This window comes from Palaemon carinicauda, chromosome 44, assembly GCF_036898095.1.
Source record: "Palaemon carinicauda isolate YSFRI2023 chromosome 44, ASM3689809v2, whole genome shotgun sequence".
Classification (NCBI taxonomy): domain Eukaryota; kingdom Metazoa; phylum Arthropoda; class Malacostraca; order Decapoda; family Palaemonidae; genus Palaemon; species Palaemon carinicauda.
This window is the reverse complement of record NC_090768.1, coordinates 30,839,048-30,858,502: the sequence shown is the minus strand read 5'-3', so window position 1 is coordinate 30,858,502 and position 19,455 is coordinate 30,839,048. Positions and strand designations below refer to the sequence as shown.

Here is a 19,455-nt window from a genome sequence, read left to right as displayed (position 1 = left end):
AAAGGCACTGAAGAAATGGTTTATATGCAGTAGTTATATAATTTGTAAGGCATCCTTGTGAACATGTACGCTATGTTTTCAAATGAAAAATATTTAATGAGTTTCGTGAAATATTCAAAATTTCCCAAGGATATCTAGAACATATTCATTATTCTTACTGTGAATTCATATTTCAAAATGATATTAATGCTATATTTTAGGAATGTCCTTAATTTTCAGTTCTAAATTTGAATAGAGTAATTTTAACATAGGCCTATTCAAGCTTATGCAATGAGGTTGTAGAAAACATTTTAATTCAAGATATCTGTTTTATTGAAAGAAGCAAATTATTTTGAGTTAGTGATTTTTTTCATCAACTGAGACATCACTGTGACTGACTTCTGTAATTCACTAAGTTGTTCCTGAACGCTTTCTAACGTTGCACTTTGCATTTCATTTGTTGTATCTATTTCTTCTGCTTCTTCCTCCCCGTCATCTGTTAATATATCTGCTTCACTTTCCCTGGTGTGGAGACCATTCTCAATTAATAGCTTTGTGTTTCTTACAATCCACTCGGGTAAGGTATAACTTGTTGGAATAAGCTTGGTAGCATTGCTGAAGTACACCTTCCCAGGTGTCGTTGGATCATAGGGACAGATAAAAATGTTGTAGTGCTCCATTGGACCTCGTTGTTGGGATCCTGTTGAGAAATGTTGTTGACATAAAGTGGCTTATTGTCATTTTCATTGAAGATATGGTAGAGTATATGTTCTTATCAACAAAAATTACATAACTTTAAACTCAAATACAAAAAATTAAAAATGTACATTTATCCTAACTATACAAATATGAGGGTGCCGTTATAGTATGTGGCCTACCTTTCGAGTGTGGCCTACGGAATTTTGTCTCTGATATAGTATGTGGCCTACATACTGTTATTACGAATATTGATCATGTAAGTACACATGGATTTCAGTATTTAACTATGTAGTTAATGTTAATGTTGTGTAAGGGGGGGGGTCGGGTAAGGACACGGCTTTTAGCATAGGTTAGGTGGGTTTTTTAAGTTAGCTTCTCCCGTCGTACTCGTAGGTAAGGACACGGCTTTTAGCATAAGGGGGGGGGGGGTCCGGGGGGGCACAGCCCCCCCGGGTAAGGACACGGCTTTTAGCATAGGTTAGGTGGGTTTTTTAAGTTAGCTTCTCCCGTCATACTCGTAGGCAAGGAAACTGTTCTTTTAAAATTGTATTGTTAGATATTAAACAATTGTGAAAAATAATTGATTTCATTACATATATATACAAACTCTTCCTAAGGTAGGACACATTCAAACCGGCTTAGGTAGGACACATTCAAACCGGGTAGGCCACATACTATAACAGATCCAAAAAGGTAGGCCACATACTATAACGGCACCAATATGAGTATAGTTTAAGAATAAACAGGTGAATTTGGAACTCGAGAGGTTGTATAATTTGCCAGCCGTAATATATAATATAATATATATTTTTGGTGCCCAGATCCGGGACCATAATATGGTATGTTTTTGGTGCCCAGACCCTTGGGATAAGAGCGAGTCTATTTTAAATATTAGGGATAACAGGGCCGTGTTTTCATTAAAGGTTTAAACAGTTAAGTGTTGATAGGATTCTGTGTATTGTTAGGATATATTTTTTTTTTCGAGAGGTAAAATTTTTTTTTGTAAAATACAAAAGGTTTTTGAAAAACCCAAACGTTTGGAAATTGTCAGAAGCTAATGTAACAAAAGCTCAGTGGCTCTATATTTTAATGGCATGTGGCGGCCATGCAACGAGTGGAATGATTAAAGCCCAAATCAAGTGTCTAGCCTTGGAAGCGTTGATAAACTCGGGAAAATTGTCGGAAGAAGTTATTGTAGCAGCTCGTGAACTGTTGGAGGAAGCTGAAGAAGAATTTGTAGTGAACCAAGGACCAGTTGACCCACAAACTGAAGGCATGAAAGCTGAAAGGGATGTAGAGGCTGAGATTCAACGAATTGCAGCGGAAGAGAATTTGATTATGAAGATGATGGCAGAACGGGAAAAAAGAGAGAGAAGAAGCACGACATGCAAAGGAAATGGAAGCAAGACGGGAAGTACCTCGAGTGTGTGTCCTCTCCAAAGTGAACAAGTCTTTACCCACCATATATCGTGTGTAGTGTGTTCAAACGTTAGAGAAACTTTAAAGGTGATTCCAAATTTATTGTTTTTGTAAGTGCCAATATATGATTTTTTTATAACTGGCCCTGTGAGGTTTGTGTGAAAACGTGAAGAGTAATCATTTTGGCTTAACAGTTCGATTACTTCATGTGAGCTAAAATCTCAGATATTACACAACCTTGACGTTGCTGAAACTATCAGTCCAGCTTTGTAACTAATTTGGCTTTTCTATTAAAAAATTAGTCACACTCTCACCTGCCAAAACTGAGTTATGAGAACCATCACTGTATTTTGAGTTTGTCCAATTTAGATGAGACAAACCAAACCTAAAGGGGGTGTAACATAAATTATCAATTTCAAATTCAGCTAAACATGCTATTCATTGCCCTTACGTGAGGACCTTCAACTTTAGAGCAATCAGTAATTATCTTAGTCATTGATGTTGAAAACGTAGCCTACCTTCAATTACTTTTTTTGCAAATCTTCTCTAGTCCTAATGTAGAGCAATTTAAGTATATTTGATTAGATAGGCCTAGTCTTGGTATTTGTTTTATAACTAAATATTCTAAATGCAAATGTATCATACTCTAATACCGTAATTTTTATTTCAACTGGAAGATATATGCATTACGTTTGATTGACACATACTTTTTAATGGATGGGTGAAAAATAATGAAGTTAATATTGTAAGGACTTTTAGATAGTTACCATCAAGGTAGAGACTTGGATTGAGGTGGAGAATTATGGGTCTTGGTGATGAAAATCAAAGGTTATCATTAACGGCCAGATTTTAGATATAATACTAACTATTTTATCCTAAAAAGATTCACTTCATACTCACTTGTTCCTTGTCTGATCCACAAGTCTATGGAAGCATCAGAATCTGATATTTGGTTGCAAGCATTTGGAACATGAAGATTCCTTTGAGGCAGATGATGTAATAATGAACACTTGTTTCGTAACCAAGTGTGCAATTGATATGGCATAATCCAACTTACAAGCCGAGATGATAACATTATGTCCACAGATGTTTCTTGTTCTACAGTGAGGGCAAGACGACTTACACCAGCTTCTTTTTGAAGCATCTGGATATCCTGCAAGATAGTATTTTCAGTTATGTATGGTTTTAACAAATAATTAGGGCATCTTTTATCATCACTAAGTTTGTTGCCTTATGAAGTAAATGATGGTAGAGAAGTCTAAAAAAAAAATATATTTGAACATAATGCATTAGGTCTACTCTTCATTTGTAAGTGCTTAGGTTATCAGGATCTTGATAATTCAATATTAAACAGGAATTTATTTCCATTTGATAAACAGTTATTTATTTCATCATAAAACAATAATTTACATTCGCATTCTGATTCATCCTTGAATTTAGTTTTTACATATATGCCAAATGCACCAACTTACTTGTACAGCCAGACCCACAAGTAGGTTGGTGATCACTATCGTCATCAGTAGCACAAAAAGGACAAATATGATATGCGCAGTCCCTGAAAAAAAAAAATATATATATATTGTGGATTTTACTACTTTTTCAACTTTCATTCATGGGAATCGTATTTTTAGTGTAGGAGATGCCCGAAAAATCTTGAAAATGATGATACAAATTTGGAACATGTCCTCAAAGTGATTTTAATCAAATTGGCCGATTGACCAATTGAAAATCTAAGATGGCCGCAACTTAACCAGCCGTAGTTGACGTTTTACTAAGAAGTATTTGTAGCTGTCTGAGTTGCATGATCTAGATATGGATGCCTATGTTTTTAAGGCTACTGAAATAGATTTTAATATTTATGAAGCACACTTACACCTTTTTATCATGAATTTATTGTTTATAAAGTAAAGTAATACATAGCCTATGTGTCAAGGTTTTACTGTTCATAAAGCACACCTTCACGTATTATCTTGAAAATGATCGCATTGCAGATCTTTATTAAATTACATTGGCTCGTGGGCTAAACTAGCTCCAAAACTTTCAAGTGAGTGAATTTGAAGTTCTTGAAGGATTGATTGCCGGGCACTACCAAGGCACATTGTTTTCATCACTGCTGTGAAACTCTGCATGGGGCTTACTATATTCACCCTGATCTGCATCTTCAGAGAAGGTGATTTCAACTTGTACTGTGAAGCACTTTCAGAAGTGGTGACTTACTTCTTTGCAAATAACAATGTCAATTATATGGGATGGATCCCAATTCACCTCGGAGATATGATGTCACTTGATCAACAATATCCAGGTGTGGCTGGAGAGTTTCACAAAGGGAACTTCATTATCCACGAGTCTAGAAGAGAATTCTCTGCCATAGCAATCGATAAGCACACAAGCAAAATAACTGAGAGAACAAAGATGACAGAGGAGCCCTTGGAATGACAGAAAATGTGTCAGACCTTCATGAGTGTGTAGTAGCTAAATACCAAGCCATGTATGGTAAGAAAGATGCCACCTACAGCTGTATACACCATGAGCAGACACTTTAGTACCTAGAAATATTCATTAAAAAATGTGAAATCACTCTCTGTAGTAATGCAGGAGATAGACAACCAATTCCAAGAGGAATCAGCTGGTGCTAGGCCCAAAGAATATTAAAACACAACTCTTAGCTGAAATAGTAGCTACACATCACTGTTGGGGCAAAAAGAATTTCAAATCCTTCGTGGAGGGGCTAGAAGATGAAGGTGACAATACTTTCTATCATCTAATCTGGAAAAATCCCATTTCCTTTGCACCAGAAACGTCTTGAGATGAATTCTAAGGTGGAAAGTCCTCTAAGACAACTGTCAGTTATTCTCACGACTGTTTATCTCCATCCAGAACAAGCAATATGATATGCACTGATTCTTCAAGTACGGGAATCAGTCATACCCTGCACCCTGCATCTCTTAGTAACAGTGGCAAGCTTCATTCGTGTCAGGAATCACAGCCGATTGAAAGTACTAAAGCGTAAGTGTGCATCCCAGACATAGAACCAAAGGCAGATGCAATCATCATTGATGGATCAGCACTAATCAACGCCTTACCGCCATGTATTTCAATGACATTTTATGACCATGCTAAAGAAGACATTGTCCCAGATACAAACAGGTGGACGTAGTCTTTGATGTATACAAGAAGTGAAGTTTGAAATCTAAGATGAGACTGAAAAGAGGACAAGGAAGCATAACAAGGGTGACAGGAATAAGTAAAACACCAGGTAATTTGTAAAGCTTTCTTTGTGATGCAGGCAACATGACTGAGCTGTTTCAATTCCTTGTGGAGAAGTATGAAGCAGAGATGACAAGCAAATTTCTCGTCACAAAAGGAAAAGATGCCATTAGCCACACAATAAAGTGTTCCCATGCTGTCGGGGGAAAGCCGACATTCAAATATTTGTACACAATAGGATGCAATGATTGATGGGCGAAGTCTTTTATGATTAAGACCAATGACATGGATGTGCTAGTCATAACAATGTCTATGCTGCCATCCTTACACAAAATAAGTCTTGAGAAATGTGGATTACTTTTGGCCAAAGAGTCAAAATTCAATGAATTCCAGTCCATGAGGTAGTTTCTGCCACAGGGCTTGAGATAGCTAAAGGGATCCCATAATTTCATGCATTCACTGGATGTGAAGTTGCTACTGCCTTTCTTGGGAAAAGGAAGAAAACTAGATGGGTAATTTGGAATGTATTAGATGATGCTGAAACATTCACTAATCTCAGCCACCATCCGACGTGATTCCTGATCATGACCTGCAGAGGCTGAAGAGATTCGTTGTCCTTATGTATGACAGATCAAGCACAGCTGCCAGTGTGGATGAAGCAATACTAGATCTCTTTGTCTGCAAGCAGAGGCCACACATTTGAATTCCACCAACACAGGCAGCCCCCATAAAATGCACATAGTGTAACTTCTATCAGGCTGGGATAACTCAGGACCAGGCAACCATCTCCAATCAAGACAAGAGCAATCCATCTGAATGGGGATGGATACAGAAAGGAGAGACATGGCAGATATGTTGGACAACACTATCCCCTATTGCACTGAGTTGTTGCGGGCTGAGAAAGTGTTCCTCTAAGAAAGTCTGTAAAGGTAGATACAAGTTTTTAAAGTTAGTGCTCCTCTGCACATCACTCTGCAGCTGCGTATGTGAGCAGTAGCAGCAGCAGCCAAGGGATCAATGGGAGGATTTTAGCATTACAGTGCTAACCTTACAAAATAAAAAATGGAAAATCTGGTGACCAACTTGAAAAAAAAAAAAATCATGAAAACTATGTCACTGCTTTAAAAACAATAAAATCTTGAAAAATATATGTGTTTGCTTTGTAAACCTTAAATGTACTTCAGTAGCTTAGATAATTTGCATATCTAGATCATGCAAATCGGACCACTACAAATACTTCTAGATAAAACCTCAACTTCGGGTGACTAATTTGGTGGCCATCTTGAATTTTCAATTGGCCAATCAGCCAAATTTGATTAGTATCACTTGGAAAACAATGTTTGTATCATCATTTGCACGATTCCTCTAAAAAATTGCTGTTATCTCCTGTACTATTTAAGAAAATGAAATTATAAATGTATTGCGGGTGAATCTTGAAAAGCAGTGATTACTGATGTAGCACTCTTATATGATGATTTTAAAACCTTTATATTAGAAATTAGAAGGTTTGTGAAAGATTTAGGGTTCATGGGTTAGAAAATAGAATAAGAATTCAAAGACAAAACATGTGATATGAATACTAGTTAAATTAATTGTAAATAAGTCGAACCTACATATTGACTTAGTGTGATTATTTATCTATTAATGTCGAATAATCTTCGAAGCTGAAATGGAACAATGTTCCAAATACAGATATATCCATTTTGCTCATTTCAAGCACTAATTCATCATCATCTCCTACTGATGCAAAGGGGCTCGGTTAGATTTTGCCAGTCATCTCTATCTATCCTGAGCTTTTAAATCAATACTTCTCCAGTCATCATCATCTACTTCAAGTTTCATAGTCCTCAGCCATGTAGGCCTGTGTCTTCCAACTCTTCTAGTTGAAAATTTGGTGAACAAATCTCTCTTGGGGAGTGCAAAGAGCATGCCTAAACTATCTCCATCTACCTCTCACCATGATCTCATCCACTCAAGGAACTCGGGTAATCTTTCTTATAGTTTCATCTCTAATCCTGTTCTGCCATTCAACTCCCAATATTCTTTTGAGGGCTTTCTTCTCAAATCTACAAAATCTGTTGGATACTGTTTCATTGTCGTACCACGACTCGTGTCCATACAGTAATACCGTTCTCACTAAACTGATATATAGCCTGATTTTATATGTAATTTCAGGCGATTTGATTTCTGAATTTTACTTAACCTAGCCATTGTCTGATTTGCTTTTTTCAGTCTTTCATTAAACTCAAATTCTAAAGATCCTTTATTAGAGATCATAGTTCCTAAATATTTAAATGATTCCACCTCATTACGCCTCTCTTCTTCTAATGAGATTTCATCTTCTATGGCATGTTCCGTTCTCATCATCTCTTATTTTTTTTCATTCTATTTATCTTGGGCCCAACTCCATGTAATATTTCATGCATTCTGGTATGCCGGTTTTGCAAGTCCTGTGGTGCTCTGCTAATAAGAACAGCATCATAACCATGACCTAGGTCAGCTATTTTCCTGTTATCAATCCAGTCCAATCCTCCTCCACCATCCCCAACTGTTCTATGCATTACAAAATCCATGAGGAGGATAAACAACATAGGTGACAACACATTCCCTTGGAGTACTCCACTGTTCACTGGAAATTCATTTGATAAGACACCACTAACATAAACTTTGCGCTTGCTATGCTCATAAACAGACTTGATAAAATTTATATATTTAAGAGGAACTCCATAATAACGTAGGACTCTCCACAAAATTGGTAGGTGTCCACTATCAAATGCTTTTTCATAGTCTACAAATGCCATCAAAAGTGGATTTCTATATTATACACATTGCTGTACCACATGTCTTATAATGTAAATTTGGTTAGTATAACTTCTACCTTTTCGAAATCCTGCTAGTTCATCTCTCAGTTTTTCATCAATCTTTCTCTCTATTCACTTTAGAATGAACATACTATATATCTTCATGACAACTGACGTAAGTGTGATGCCTCCGTAATTATTGCAATCAGTCAGATCTGCTTTTTTTTGCCAAGCAAATTACATCACTAATTATATCATAATTATTAATAAGATAACTAACAGACTTTTATAGCAAATTTAAAAAGCAGAACAATGATGAAGAAATTAAAAACATATCATCATAAACAGATTTGTGTGGTATACCGCTGTACGTCGAGTGGAGGGAACAGTCACTACAGTAACATTCATCCTCCCACACCATAAGGCAGGAGTGTTTGAGGCATGGCTTCGCTTTCAAAATTTAATAAGATTCTTAAAGTAACAATGACGAAAATTTTAATGCCAGTGACCGCCTTATGTTGAGCGGCAGGCTCTCCAGCCAGAGCCATATAATATTGAATATTTTAGAATTGTTCACATTTGGGGGGCTGGGATATTTAATACTTTATAGGATATTACAAAGGCCACATTGAATGGGGAAATTATTGTCAAATTCAACCTAAGGTTATTAAATACAAATATATTACAGAAAACGGTAGCATGGTAATAACATAAACCGTTCAAGTTAATAATTTTTTCAACCTGCTTTTCAATGTTTTATATTAAATATATTCCTAGCAAATTAAAAGTAAATATATTTTAAATAGCAAACTATGATCCATATATTCTAATCCATTAAATATCTATCAAAGTAAATAGCAGGAGATAACAGACTAGATTTTAAAAAATAAAGGATAGGATCACTCGGTAGGAGAGAGCTGATCAAACGTTTACTGTGTGTGGCTATTACTCCCACAAGACAATCCCAGCAACCGTCTAGATTTTCTATTATTATTATTATGATTTTTTACTCTGACAACTTCAAAATCACCCAGTGATTTTCCTCACATATAGGACAGAATATGCCCCATAGAGTAGGAGGGTACTGTACTTTATTCTGATGATGCTCTCACATACCATCCTTTCCGTCTTATATTTGATCCATGCCATTATTTTGCTCACATTACCATCAAGTGACATTTATTTGTTTTAATAGAATTGGTATAGAGTGTCATACCAGACTTGGTCTGTTATACAAGGCCAAATTTGTTCTTGAAAAATCTCCCAGTGTATGGATCCAGGCCATACTAGTAAGTTTTGTATCATACCATTGTCGTAAGCACCATTTTACACTACCTAGACATGTCATTTCAAGAAATTTTCCATTTAGTTCCATTTAGAGGTCATCAATTTGGCACTTCTACATAACTGCTTGTTCTGTTTAGAGGCAAGATCCATGGAAATAAAACTCGTTTTAACTTACCTGGAAGGGTTTGCTTTGTGTCGCTCCCTAAAACGCTTTCAAAGTCCAACTCTCCCACCATCATGGCTAACGTTTTTAGCAGGGACATCCAAACGTTATTGAATATTTCGCCTTCAAAAACTAGGTAGAAACTCACAGAAAAGCCAATGAAGAGTGATGAATAGACACAAGCAAAAGTAAGCATTCTTACCGATACCTGAAATTATAGTATGGTAGTGCATTAAATATTTGTTCTCACATTTTTCTCACTGCTGGCATTAGGCTTGATATATATGTTCTTTAGTGTAAACATGAAGTATCTATGCCAGACTGCAGATAACAGGGTAAATAATTAAATATTTTTTTAAGTTGATAGTTTGATATTTGTAAGTACATTGTGTTGATTTAAAGCTGCATTTGTTGTTTTGAGGATATTCCAAGAGTTTGTAGAATACAATCGGTTAGTAATCAGTAAGGATAGTTTTTTATAGGTATGCAAGAATAATAACCATGACTCCTAGTAAACCTTTGCAATCTACCATCAGAAATGCTAGTCCTAACTTTCTTAAAGCCATAGATCATTACACGCAAAAGGCAAAATAATGGGAAATTACAGATTATTATTATTATTATTATTATTATTATTATTGATAGCTAAGCTACAACACTAGTTTGAAAAGCAAGATGCTATAAGCCCAAGGGCTCCAACATGGAAAAATAGCCCAGTTAGGAAAGGAAATAAGGAAATAAATAAATGATATAAGAAGTAATGAATAAGTAGATTATTTTAAAAACATTGATAACATTAAAACATATTTCGTATCTAAATAATAAAAAGACTTATGTCAGCCTGTTCAACATAAAAACATTTTCTGCAAGTTTGAACTTTTGAAGTTCTACTGATTCAATTACCCGATTAGGAAAATCATTCGACAACTTGGTCACTGCTGGAATAAAACTTCTAGAATACTGTGTAGTATTCAGTCTCATGATGGAGAAGACCTGGCTATTAGAATTAACTGCCTGCCTAGTATTACGAACAGGATAGAACTGCCCGGGAAGATCTGAATGTAAAGGATGGTCAGAATTATAAAAAATCTTATGCAACATGCATAATGAACTAGTTGAATGATGGTGCTAGAGATTAATATCTAGATCAGGATTAAGAAATTTAATAGAACACAAGTTCCCGTCCAACAAATTAAGATGAGAATCAGCAGCTTAAGACCACCAGACAGGAGAACAATACTCGAAACAAGGTAGAATGAAAGAATTAAAACACTTCTTCAGAATATATTGATCACCGAAAATCCTAAAATATTTTCCAATAAGTCAATTTTTAGTGCAATTGAAGAAGACACAGACCTGATGTGTTTTTCAAAAGTAAATTTGCTGTCGAGAATCACCTAAAATTTTAAATCATACAAAGTTAAAGGAACATTAATACTGAGATCCGGATGTTGAGGAGCCACTGTTCTTGACCTACTTACAATCATACTTTGAGTTTTATTAGTATTCAACTTCATACCCCATAATTTGCACCTGTCATCAGCTGCCATTGCCTGGCCCTCCTTGGTCCTACTTTGGGTGAAGAGGGGCTTGGGCGCTGATCACCATGTACTAATTTTAGCTAGATATCTATTAAGGGATTTAGCAACCCCAGATCTACATCCAGGAGATGGAATTGATGCAAAGAGAATAGCATCATCTACATATGCATCAAGCTTGTTTTCTAAGTGAAACCACATGTCATGTGTTATAGTGTGAAAAGTAATGGGCCAAGAACACTGCCCTGAGGAACACCAGATATCACATTCCTATACTCATTATGGTGCCCATCAACAACTCTTTGCGATTTATTACTTAAAAATTTAATAATGATGCTAAGAAACGACCCACCCACTCCCAACTGTTCTGAGTTTGAAAACAAGGGCCTCATGATTAACACAGTCAAAGGCAGCACTAAAATCAAGGCCAATCATACGAACTTCCTGACCACAATCAAGGGATTTCTGTACAGCATTGGAGATTGCAAGAAGGGCATCACATGCTCCAAGGCCTTTACGAATACCAAATTGCAAATTAGGGAACAGATGATTACCTTCAGCAAACCTATTAAGACGTTTTGCCAAAAGACGTTCAAAAACTTTAGATAATATGGAAATTTAGCTGTAATCAGTAGGACTTGAGCTACCACATAAACATTTACTTAGTGGAGTAACAATTCTCCAGTAAGTGCTAAAAGCTCCTCTTCTTGGTAACTTATACAAAATAATAGATAACTTTGGAGCTAGGAAATCTGCAGTCTATAAAAAAACAAAGGAAAAATACCATTTGGGTCTACACCTCCTTAAGCATCAGAGTCCATCAAGAGAGCTTTAATTTCACGAGATCGAAAAGCTAAATTAGTTAGTTTAGCCTCGGGAAAACAGGAAGAGGAAGATCAATTTTCTCATTACTCTGCTTACTGTCAAACACATCAGCCAAAAGGATTGCTTTTTCCTTTGGGCAGAGAGATATATAGTATTATATGTTTGGTTCCCAGTCACGAGCCATAGTATAATATATTTTTAGTGCCCAGACCCGGGAACCATCCTCGTGTTATAATATATATATATATATAATATATATATATATATATATATATATATATATATATATATATATATATATATATATATATATATATATATCGCCCTCAGAAGAATATTGGGAGTTAAAGGAGTTAAATGACAGGACAGGAATAGAAACGAAACTATAAGAGATTACTTGAGTGTCATATGTAGATGAGATCATGGTGATGGGTAGATGGAGATGGTTTGGGCATGCTCTTCGCACTCCCGGAGAGAGATTAGTTCACCAAACTTTAAACTGGGCTCGACAAGGCACTAGAATAGTTGGAAGACCCAGGGCCAGGCCTACATGGCTGAGGACTATGTAGCATGAGGTAGGAGATATGAGTGGAGAAGTAATGATTTAAAAGTTCAAGATAGAGGCAACTGGTGAAATCTAACCGAGGCCCTTTGCATCAATAGGTGTAGGAGGAGATGGTGATGATGATGATGATATCATCATCAGCTGTTACTATTCCACTGCGGAACAAGGGCCTCAGACATGTCTTTCCACTCACATCTATTAGTGGTCTTTCTATGCCAGCCTGTACCCACAAATTTTCTTAGTTCATCGTTCTACCGTCTTCTCTTCCTTACTATACTTCTTTTGCAATCTCTAGGGTCCCTGTCTGTTATTCTTAATGTCCATTTATTATTTGTTATTTTCATTATATGACATGCCCAAGTACCTTTATCCTCTACTTTATTCACTTTGCTCTTTTTCTGGATCTTAGTGCTAAACTCACCATTATTCTTTAGATAGTTCTTGGAATTGTAACTAGCGTAAGTTCTGAGGCTTTAATAAGGCTCCAATTTCTGATGCATAAGTTAATACTGGTTAAATACTTTTATTTTTTAGAGAATGGGGCATTTTACTTTTCATAATCTCATTTTGTTTACCAAAAGCTCTCCATCCCAAGCTTATCCTTCTTTTAATTTCGGTCTCATGCTTGCAGAAACACTTGTTTGTCCTAAGTATGTATTTTCATTAAGAATCTCTAGATGTTCGTCCATAACTGTTATTTGTTGTCTGCATTTTCATATAGCATTATTTTAGTTTTACTCATATTCATTTTCAGTCCTACATATCTACTTTCTCTATTCAAATCTTCTAACGTCTTTTATGATTCCTTCCATGATTCACTAAATAGAACTATGTTATCTACAAATCTTAAGTTGTTAAGGTATTCCACAGTAATGTCAATACCCACATTTTCCCAAACTAATTTTTTTAAAAACTCCTCCCAAGCATACTGTAAATAATTAATTAAGGGGAGATGGTGTCTCCCTATATAACTCCTTTCTCAATCAGAATTCTCTCACTATATGTAATTGTAGGAATTCTTGACTTTCCATATAGCTATCTTCAAGTGTTCTAACATAAGATGAATTATTATTACTATTAAAATTATGATTAATATTAAATTATTAAATTCTTGATATTCGGCCATATTGTGCGTAATGCATTGCTAAAGACCAAACAACAGGAAATGTTTGCTTGCAATACAGTGATTTTGCAAGCCAAAAATGTATTTTGGATCATTTTTATTGAAGATGATCTCAAAGATGTTCGTAGTTTTTGAAGGGCTTCATTACTGCTGACGTTTTGACAGAATCTAAAGCTTTCTCATAGTCTATAAATGCCATACATAGTGGTTTGCTATACTCTGTTGAGCTTTCCTGTAGAATATGCTTGGTTTTCGAATACCCGCTTCTAAACCCTGTCTGCTCTCTTCATTGATTGAAGGCTAGCTGTCATTCTATTCGGCCCAATATGATTTTTTAAAATATTTTACACATTACTGGGAGTAAACTTACTAGGCAATTATTATATTGGTCTATTATGTCTCCCTTTTTTGAATTAGTATAATGATACTCTTTTTCCATTCCGTAGGTATAGAGCATTCTTGCAGACATTTTGTGTAAATTTCAGAGTTTTATTTACTATGAAATTTCCTCTATCTATTATTAACCCTTTCGCCCCCAAAAGGACGTACCGGTACGTTCTTGCAAAACACTGTTATTTACATGTTTTTTATAGCTTTATGAGAAACTTCAGGCATTTCCCAAAAGAATGAGACCAACCGGACCTCTCTATGACGAAAATTAAGGCTGTTAGAGCAATTTAAAAAAATATACTGTATAGCAAAATGTGCTCGAAATTTAACCTTACCTTGGGGGTAAAAGGGTTAAATCAATTATCAGGCATCTTCTGCTGCTTTGCCTCTTTTCATACCTCTTAATGCTTTCTTTACTTCTCCCACTGTTACGTTTGGTATCGGCTCAGGTGTTTCATTATTTCAATTGACAAAGTTATTTCTAATATTACTATTGTATAACATTGTATAGAAATCCTCAGATTTTTATCATTACAACATTACGTCTCTGTTGTTGATAATATTTCCATGTTCATCTTTTGAAGCAAACATCCTTTTAAAGTATCCGTTTGAAGTGGGGATACCTTAACGTGATGAAAGAGTTTGTGCATTGCCATGATCACAAAAGCTATACAAGTCAGGGCCATCTATACTAGGTAGGTTTTATGTGAGTGATCAAACCAAAAATCTCCCACCATCACCAATCTATAGTGGCTAGCGTGGTGATAAAAACTAGCCAAAGCCCAGACATGCATATCACAACCCCGTATCGGCCGCCATTTCCCAGCAGCAGTGGAACAACTGCCCAAGGTGTTGGGAAGATATTCCCACTCCAAGAGGTGCTAGAAATCTCTGAACTAGACCAGGCCACCTTTGAAAACTAAACCTTGCAACATATGTCAGAACCCTGTCTAGGGAAGAAGATCTTGCTGTGTTACTAAATGAGCTGAAATAAATAAATTGGAATATAATAGGATTGAGTGAGATTGGAAGAATTGGGGAATCTTGCATTGAATTAAGAGAGGGTCACATGTTTTGCTTCAAAGGACTTGAAAGAAACAGTGGTAATGGAGTGGGGTTCCTCATAAATAAAAAATCTTGCAAGTAACAGTAGAATTTTGTAGTACAAGTGATTAAATTGCAGGATTATTTATAAATTAAATAAGAAGTATAAACTAAAGTTAAACGTATCCACCAACAACATCTCATATAGAGGAAGAAATAGAAACTTTTTATGAAGATCTGGAGATATCTATGAGAAAACATAAGATTCAATTTACATTTGTTTTGGGTGATTTCAATGCTAAAGTAGGTCAAAAGAAGAATATATATATATATATATATATATATATATATATATATATATATATATATATATATATACATATATACATACGCATATACATACGAATATGCATACGCATATACATATACATATACACACACACACACACACATATATATATATATATATATATATATATATATATATATATATATATATATATATATATATATATATATAGACAAAGCAAACATCTGTTGGCGTCCTGATTCTCCTCACTTCATTTGACCCACTTCGGCTTTGAAATCACTCGAATCAAATGTAAATTGAGCTATGGTAACTAAGAAGGCAAATAACTGGACAAATCAAATTAAAATGCCTAATCCATAGATTTTAGTTTTGCTTCATAGACACAAACTCATATCAGTGATGTTATTGCTTTCATAATCTGAACATTTCCTCTAGAAAAGTTTCGTGTTCACTGCCTTTGAAGAATGTTGAATATATTTTTCATTCAAAAGATTTTGGAGAGAGAGATAGTTGTAGATTATAGCCAACAGTTCTCGTTGGCACGGGCTATTCCCTTGGTCGGCCCGTAGCAAGAGAGAGAGAATATATATATTTTCCTTTTCAATGTTTGTGTGAATGCAAGTGTATATAAACATACGTATACACACGCCAATTTATTCGGCAATGTTATGCGTCATGTACTGTGTGTATGTATGTGTATACATACATACATAGATCCATACACACAGTATTATGACAAATAAAATGGCCGAATAAATTGGCGTGTGTATACGTATGTTTATATACACTCGCATTCACACAAACATTGGAAAGGATATATATTCTCTCTCTCTCTCTCTCTCTCTCTCTCTCTCTCTCTCTCTCTCTCTCTCTCTCTCTCTCTCTCTCTCTCTCTCTCTCTCTCTCTCTCTCTCTAAAATCTTTTGAATGAAAAATATATTCAACATTCTTCAAAGGCAGTGAACACGAAACTATTTCAAAGGAAATGTTCAGGTTATGACAGCAATAACATCACTGATAAGAGCCTGCGTCTACGAAGCAAACTTTATACATTTTGCATGTTTGATGCTGCTGTTAAATTATTATTATTATTATTATTATTATTATTATTATTATTTGCTAAGCTATAACCCTAGTTGGGAAATCAGGATGCTATAAGCCTACGGCCCCCAACAGGGAAAATAGCTCAGTGAGGAGAGGAAACAGGGAAGAAGTAAATATTCTAAGAACTGTAACAACATTAAAATAAATATTCCCTATATAAACTATAAAACTCTAATAAAAAAGAGGAAGAGTAATTAGATAGAATAGTGTGCCCGAGTACACCCTCAAGCTAAAGAACTAATATCTATAGATTAGGCATTTTACTCAGATTTGTCCAGTTATTTACCTTCTTAGTTACTATGGTTCCAATATAGACTAGCCTATATGGTATATTTATCAATGATACACCTACATCACTTATCCTTGGTGTGCTGCGTACTTTGGGATGGGCGTTGAGTTTGTTGTTTACGTGACAGGCATCCCTAGAGCCTCCCGAAGGAATTAATTCCTCCAAGTAGTAATTACAGAAGGGCACGGTCAAGATACCCGTCAAACAGGCGCCATAGGGTATGAAAAAACGTACCCCCTTGAAAGGAGGTAAGGAAGGGTACAGACAAGCCCAAGATAAAAACATCTCTATCGTATCCTAGAGGATAGTTTTCATGAATTTTCTTCGACCATGACGATGAGAATATTGCTTCTATTCATCGGATAGTCTCAGTGTATTGCTGTTTTTATATACGTCTCCATTCATAGTCTCCTCCTTCGCGCTTTATAGTCCTTAGCCATGTAGGCCTGGGTCTTCCAATTCTTCTAGTGCCTTGTGCAGCCCAGCTGAACGTTTGTTGAACTAATCTTTCTTGGGGAGTGCGAAGAGCATGCCCAAACCATCTCCATCTACCCCTCATCATGATCTCATCCACATATGGCACTCGAGTAATCTCTCTTATAGTTTCATTTCTAATCCTGTCCTGACATTTAACTCCCAATATCCTTCTGAGGGCTTTATTATGAAATCTCTGTCTTGAATCAAAAGCTCAAGACAGAGACGACTGGCGAAAGCTAACCGAGGCCCTTTGCGTCAATAGGCGTAGGAGGAGATGATGATGATGTTATTATATAGATGTATATCTGGTGTGTTTGTTTACGCGTTTCTTCAAAGAACATCGAGCCCAGGAAGAAAAAGGGCATAATCTTGTTCATAGTGCCACTGAATTATCTAACATCAAGAAACACTGACCAGGAACAAATTGACAAAATCCTATTAATTGTTCGATTAAAAATAAAATCTGCAGAAAAGACTGCATGGGACCCATTTGTGGAGTCCTGGAAATCAACCGTTCAAATGGACTCTTGAAATATGAGAGAAGTCTTGAGTACAAAACATGTGGAATATTTCCCCTTGAAATATTAACTTAGCATAAGCACAAAGTTGTTTGATTAAAAGTATTCCCGATGTAGGCCTACAGATCTATCATTTGCTTCCTAATATGCACAGCCATATGCAATTCATTTCCAACGTATAAGACACTATAATTCAGTCCCTAATACCAGTGATTGTATTCATGGCAAAGAGAACAATTTTACATATTATTACCAGCTGAACTCGGTTGAATCCCTTGTTAGGCTGGGAGGAACGTAGAGAGTAGAGGTCCCTTTTTTTGTTTTTGTTTCATTTGTTGATGTCGGCTACCCCCCAAAATTGGGGGAAGTGCCTTGGTATATGTATTATTATTATTATTATTATTATTATTATTATTATTATTATTATTATTATTATTATTATTATTGTTGTTGTTGTTATTATCAGCGAAGAAGGATATAAATGCATACGGTATATCTGATATTTATCTAAATTAGACCTAATAATTTTTTTCCCATGGGTTAAGTTTAATTTTGTGTAATTGAAAGATCATTATACGTAATTTCCCTTCACAAGTATCCTCCTGCCAACTACTTCCTCAGCAATGAATATACTGAAGAAAGAATAAGAGACAAGCTTCTAGTAGGTATTATGACTAATCCACAAACGACATTTTAAGCTTTACTAAACGACCTAGAAAAGCTCCTTTTATAAATTAAATAAGATTTAAATGGATTTTTCAAATTTCATATTTTTCTTAAGGGGACAACCCAGTGGCTTAGAATGCTTGGTAATTTAAGGTAATCTGTAGTATCATCAAAACGGTCGTAGATAGCCCTACGGGGACAATGTACATAATAAAGAGCTATTGCGATAAACCCCAACATCAGATTCTGAAGACAATAAGGGATTTCAAATACCCGATAAATTTGCAAAGTTACGAGATAGCCTATAGCTAATCCATTCTATTTTCAGGGTAGCTTCTTTGTTGCACTAACTCTCGAACCCAATCCCATCCTAAGCTTGCTTTGTCCTTGGCAAAAGTCAATATTAAACACAGAGCATTTTAACATTTTGATTTATGAATTTTAAATCCACCCTGAGACCTTTGTTGTCCTTGATCTTTCTTGTGAGACCGGTAGCTACAGTATCCACTAACCAGTCGGGACATAGAGTATATGATTTGTGAATAACCTGTCCTAGGTTACCATATGCGAGAAGTAATTTTTCTTTGGCACCAAGATATCTTTTTGCTTTTGCTTTTTCTAACATGCCTTCCGGTTATCTTGCTTCTTCTAATCTTTGACAAGTAAAATTGATCTAGTATTTTTGGCGCTACACCCACGTCCAACACTTTCTCAAGTTACAAAAAGTAGTTTTTTTTTCTTTCGCATTTCTTTATGCAGAAGGTAAAAAAGTTTTTTTTCACCTATTTCTATTGAATAAACTTAGGGTTCGTCTGCTCTAATATATATATATATATATATATATATATATATATATATATATATATATATATATATATATATATATATATATATATCATAAGATTGGATAAAATTTCTTGTTTGTACACGATTCATTGTAAGAACCGTTTCCCAGTGTCTCACGGTGATATTTTGGTTATCAAAGCCCGACCTCCCTTGGACGGAATGAAAACGGACTTGCAACAAACACAAGACAACACCGAAAATATTT

At 35.5% G+C, this 19,455-nt stretch overlaps 1 protein-coding gene across 3 annotated transcripts in view; it reads right to left on the bottom strand.

The window, feature by feature from the left end:
• Window positions 1–269: 269 nt before the first annotated feature.
• Window positions 270–19,455, bottom strand: part of LOC137634093 (transient receptor potential channel pyrexia-like) — a 42,758-nt gene continuing 23,572 nt past the window's right edge. Inside the window, exons 2-5 of one of the 3 annotated variants that reach the window (XM_068366317.1) lie at window positions 9,568–9,763; window positions 3,570–3,652; window positions 2,998–3,250; window positions 270–679 (exon numbers count right to left, since the gene is read on the bottom strand). In XM_068366317.1, coding sequence (XP_068222418.1) covers window positions 327–679; window positions 2,998–3,250; window positions 3,570–3,652; window positions 9,568–9,763 — 885 coding nt within the window. In that variant the 3' untranslated portion in view covers window positions 270–326. The remainder of the gene's footprint in view (window positions 680–2,997; window positions 3,251–3,569; window positions 3,653–9,567; window positions 9,764–19,455) is intronic. The other 2 variants (XM_068366315.1, XM_068366314.1) reach the window with 2 other exon arrangements.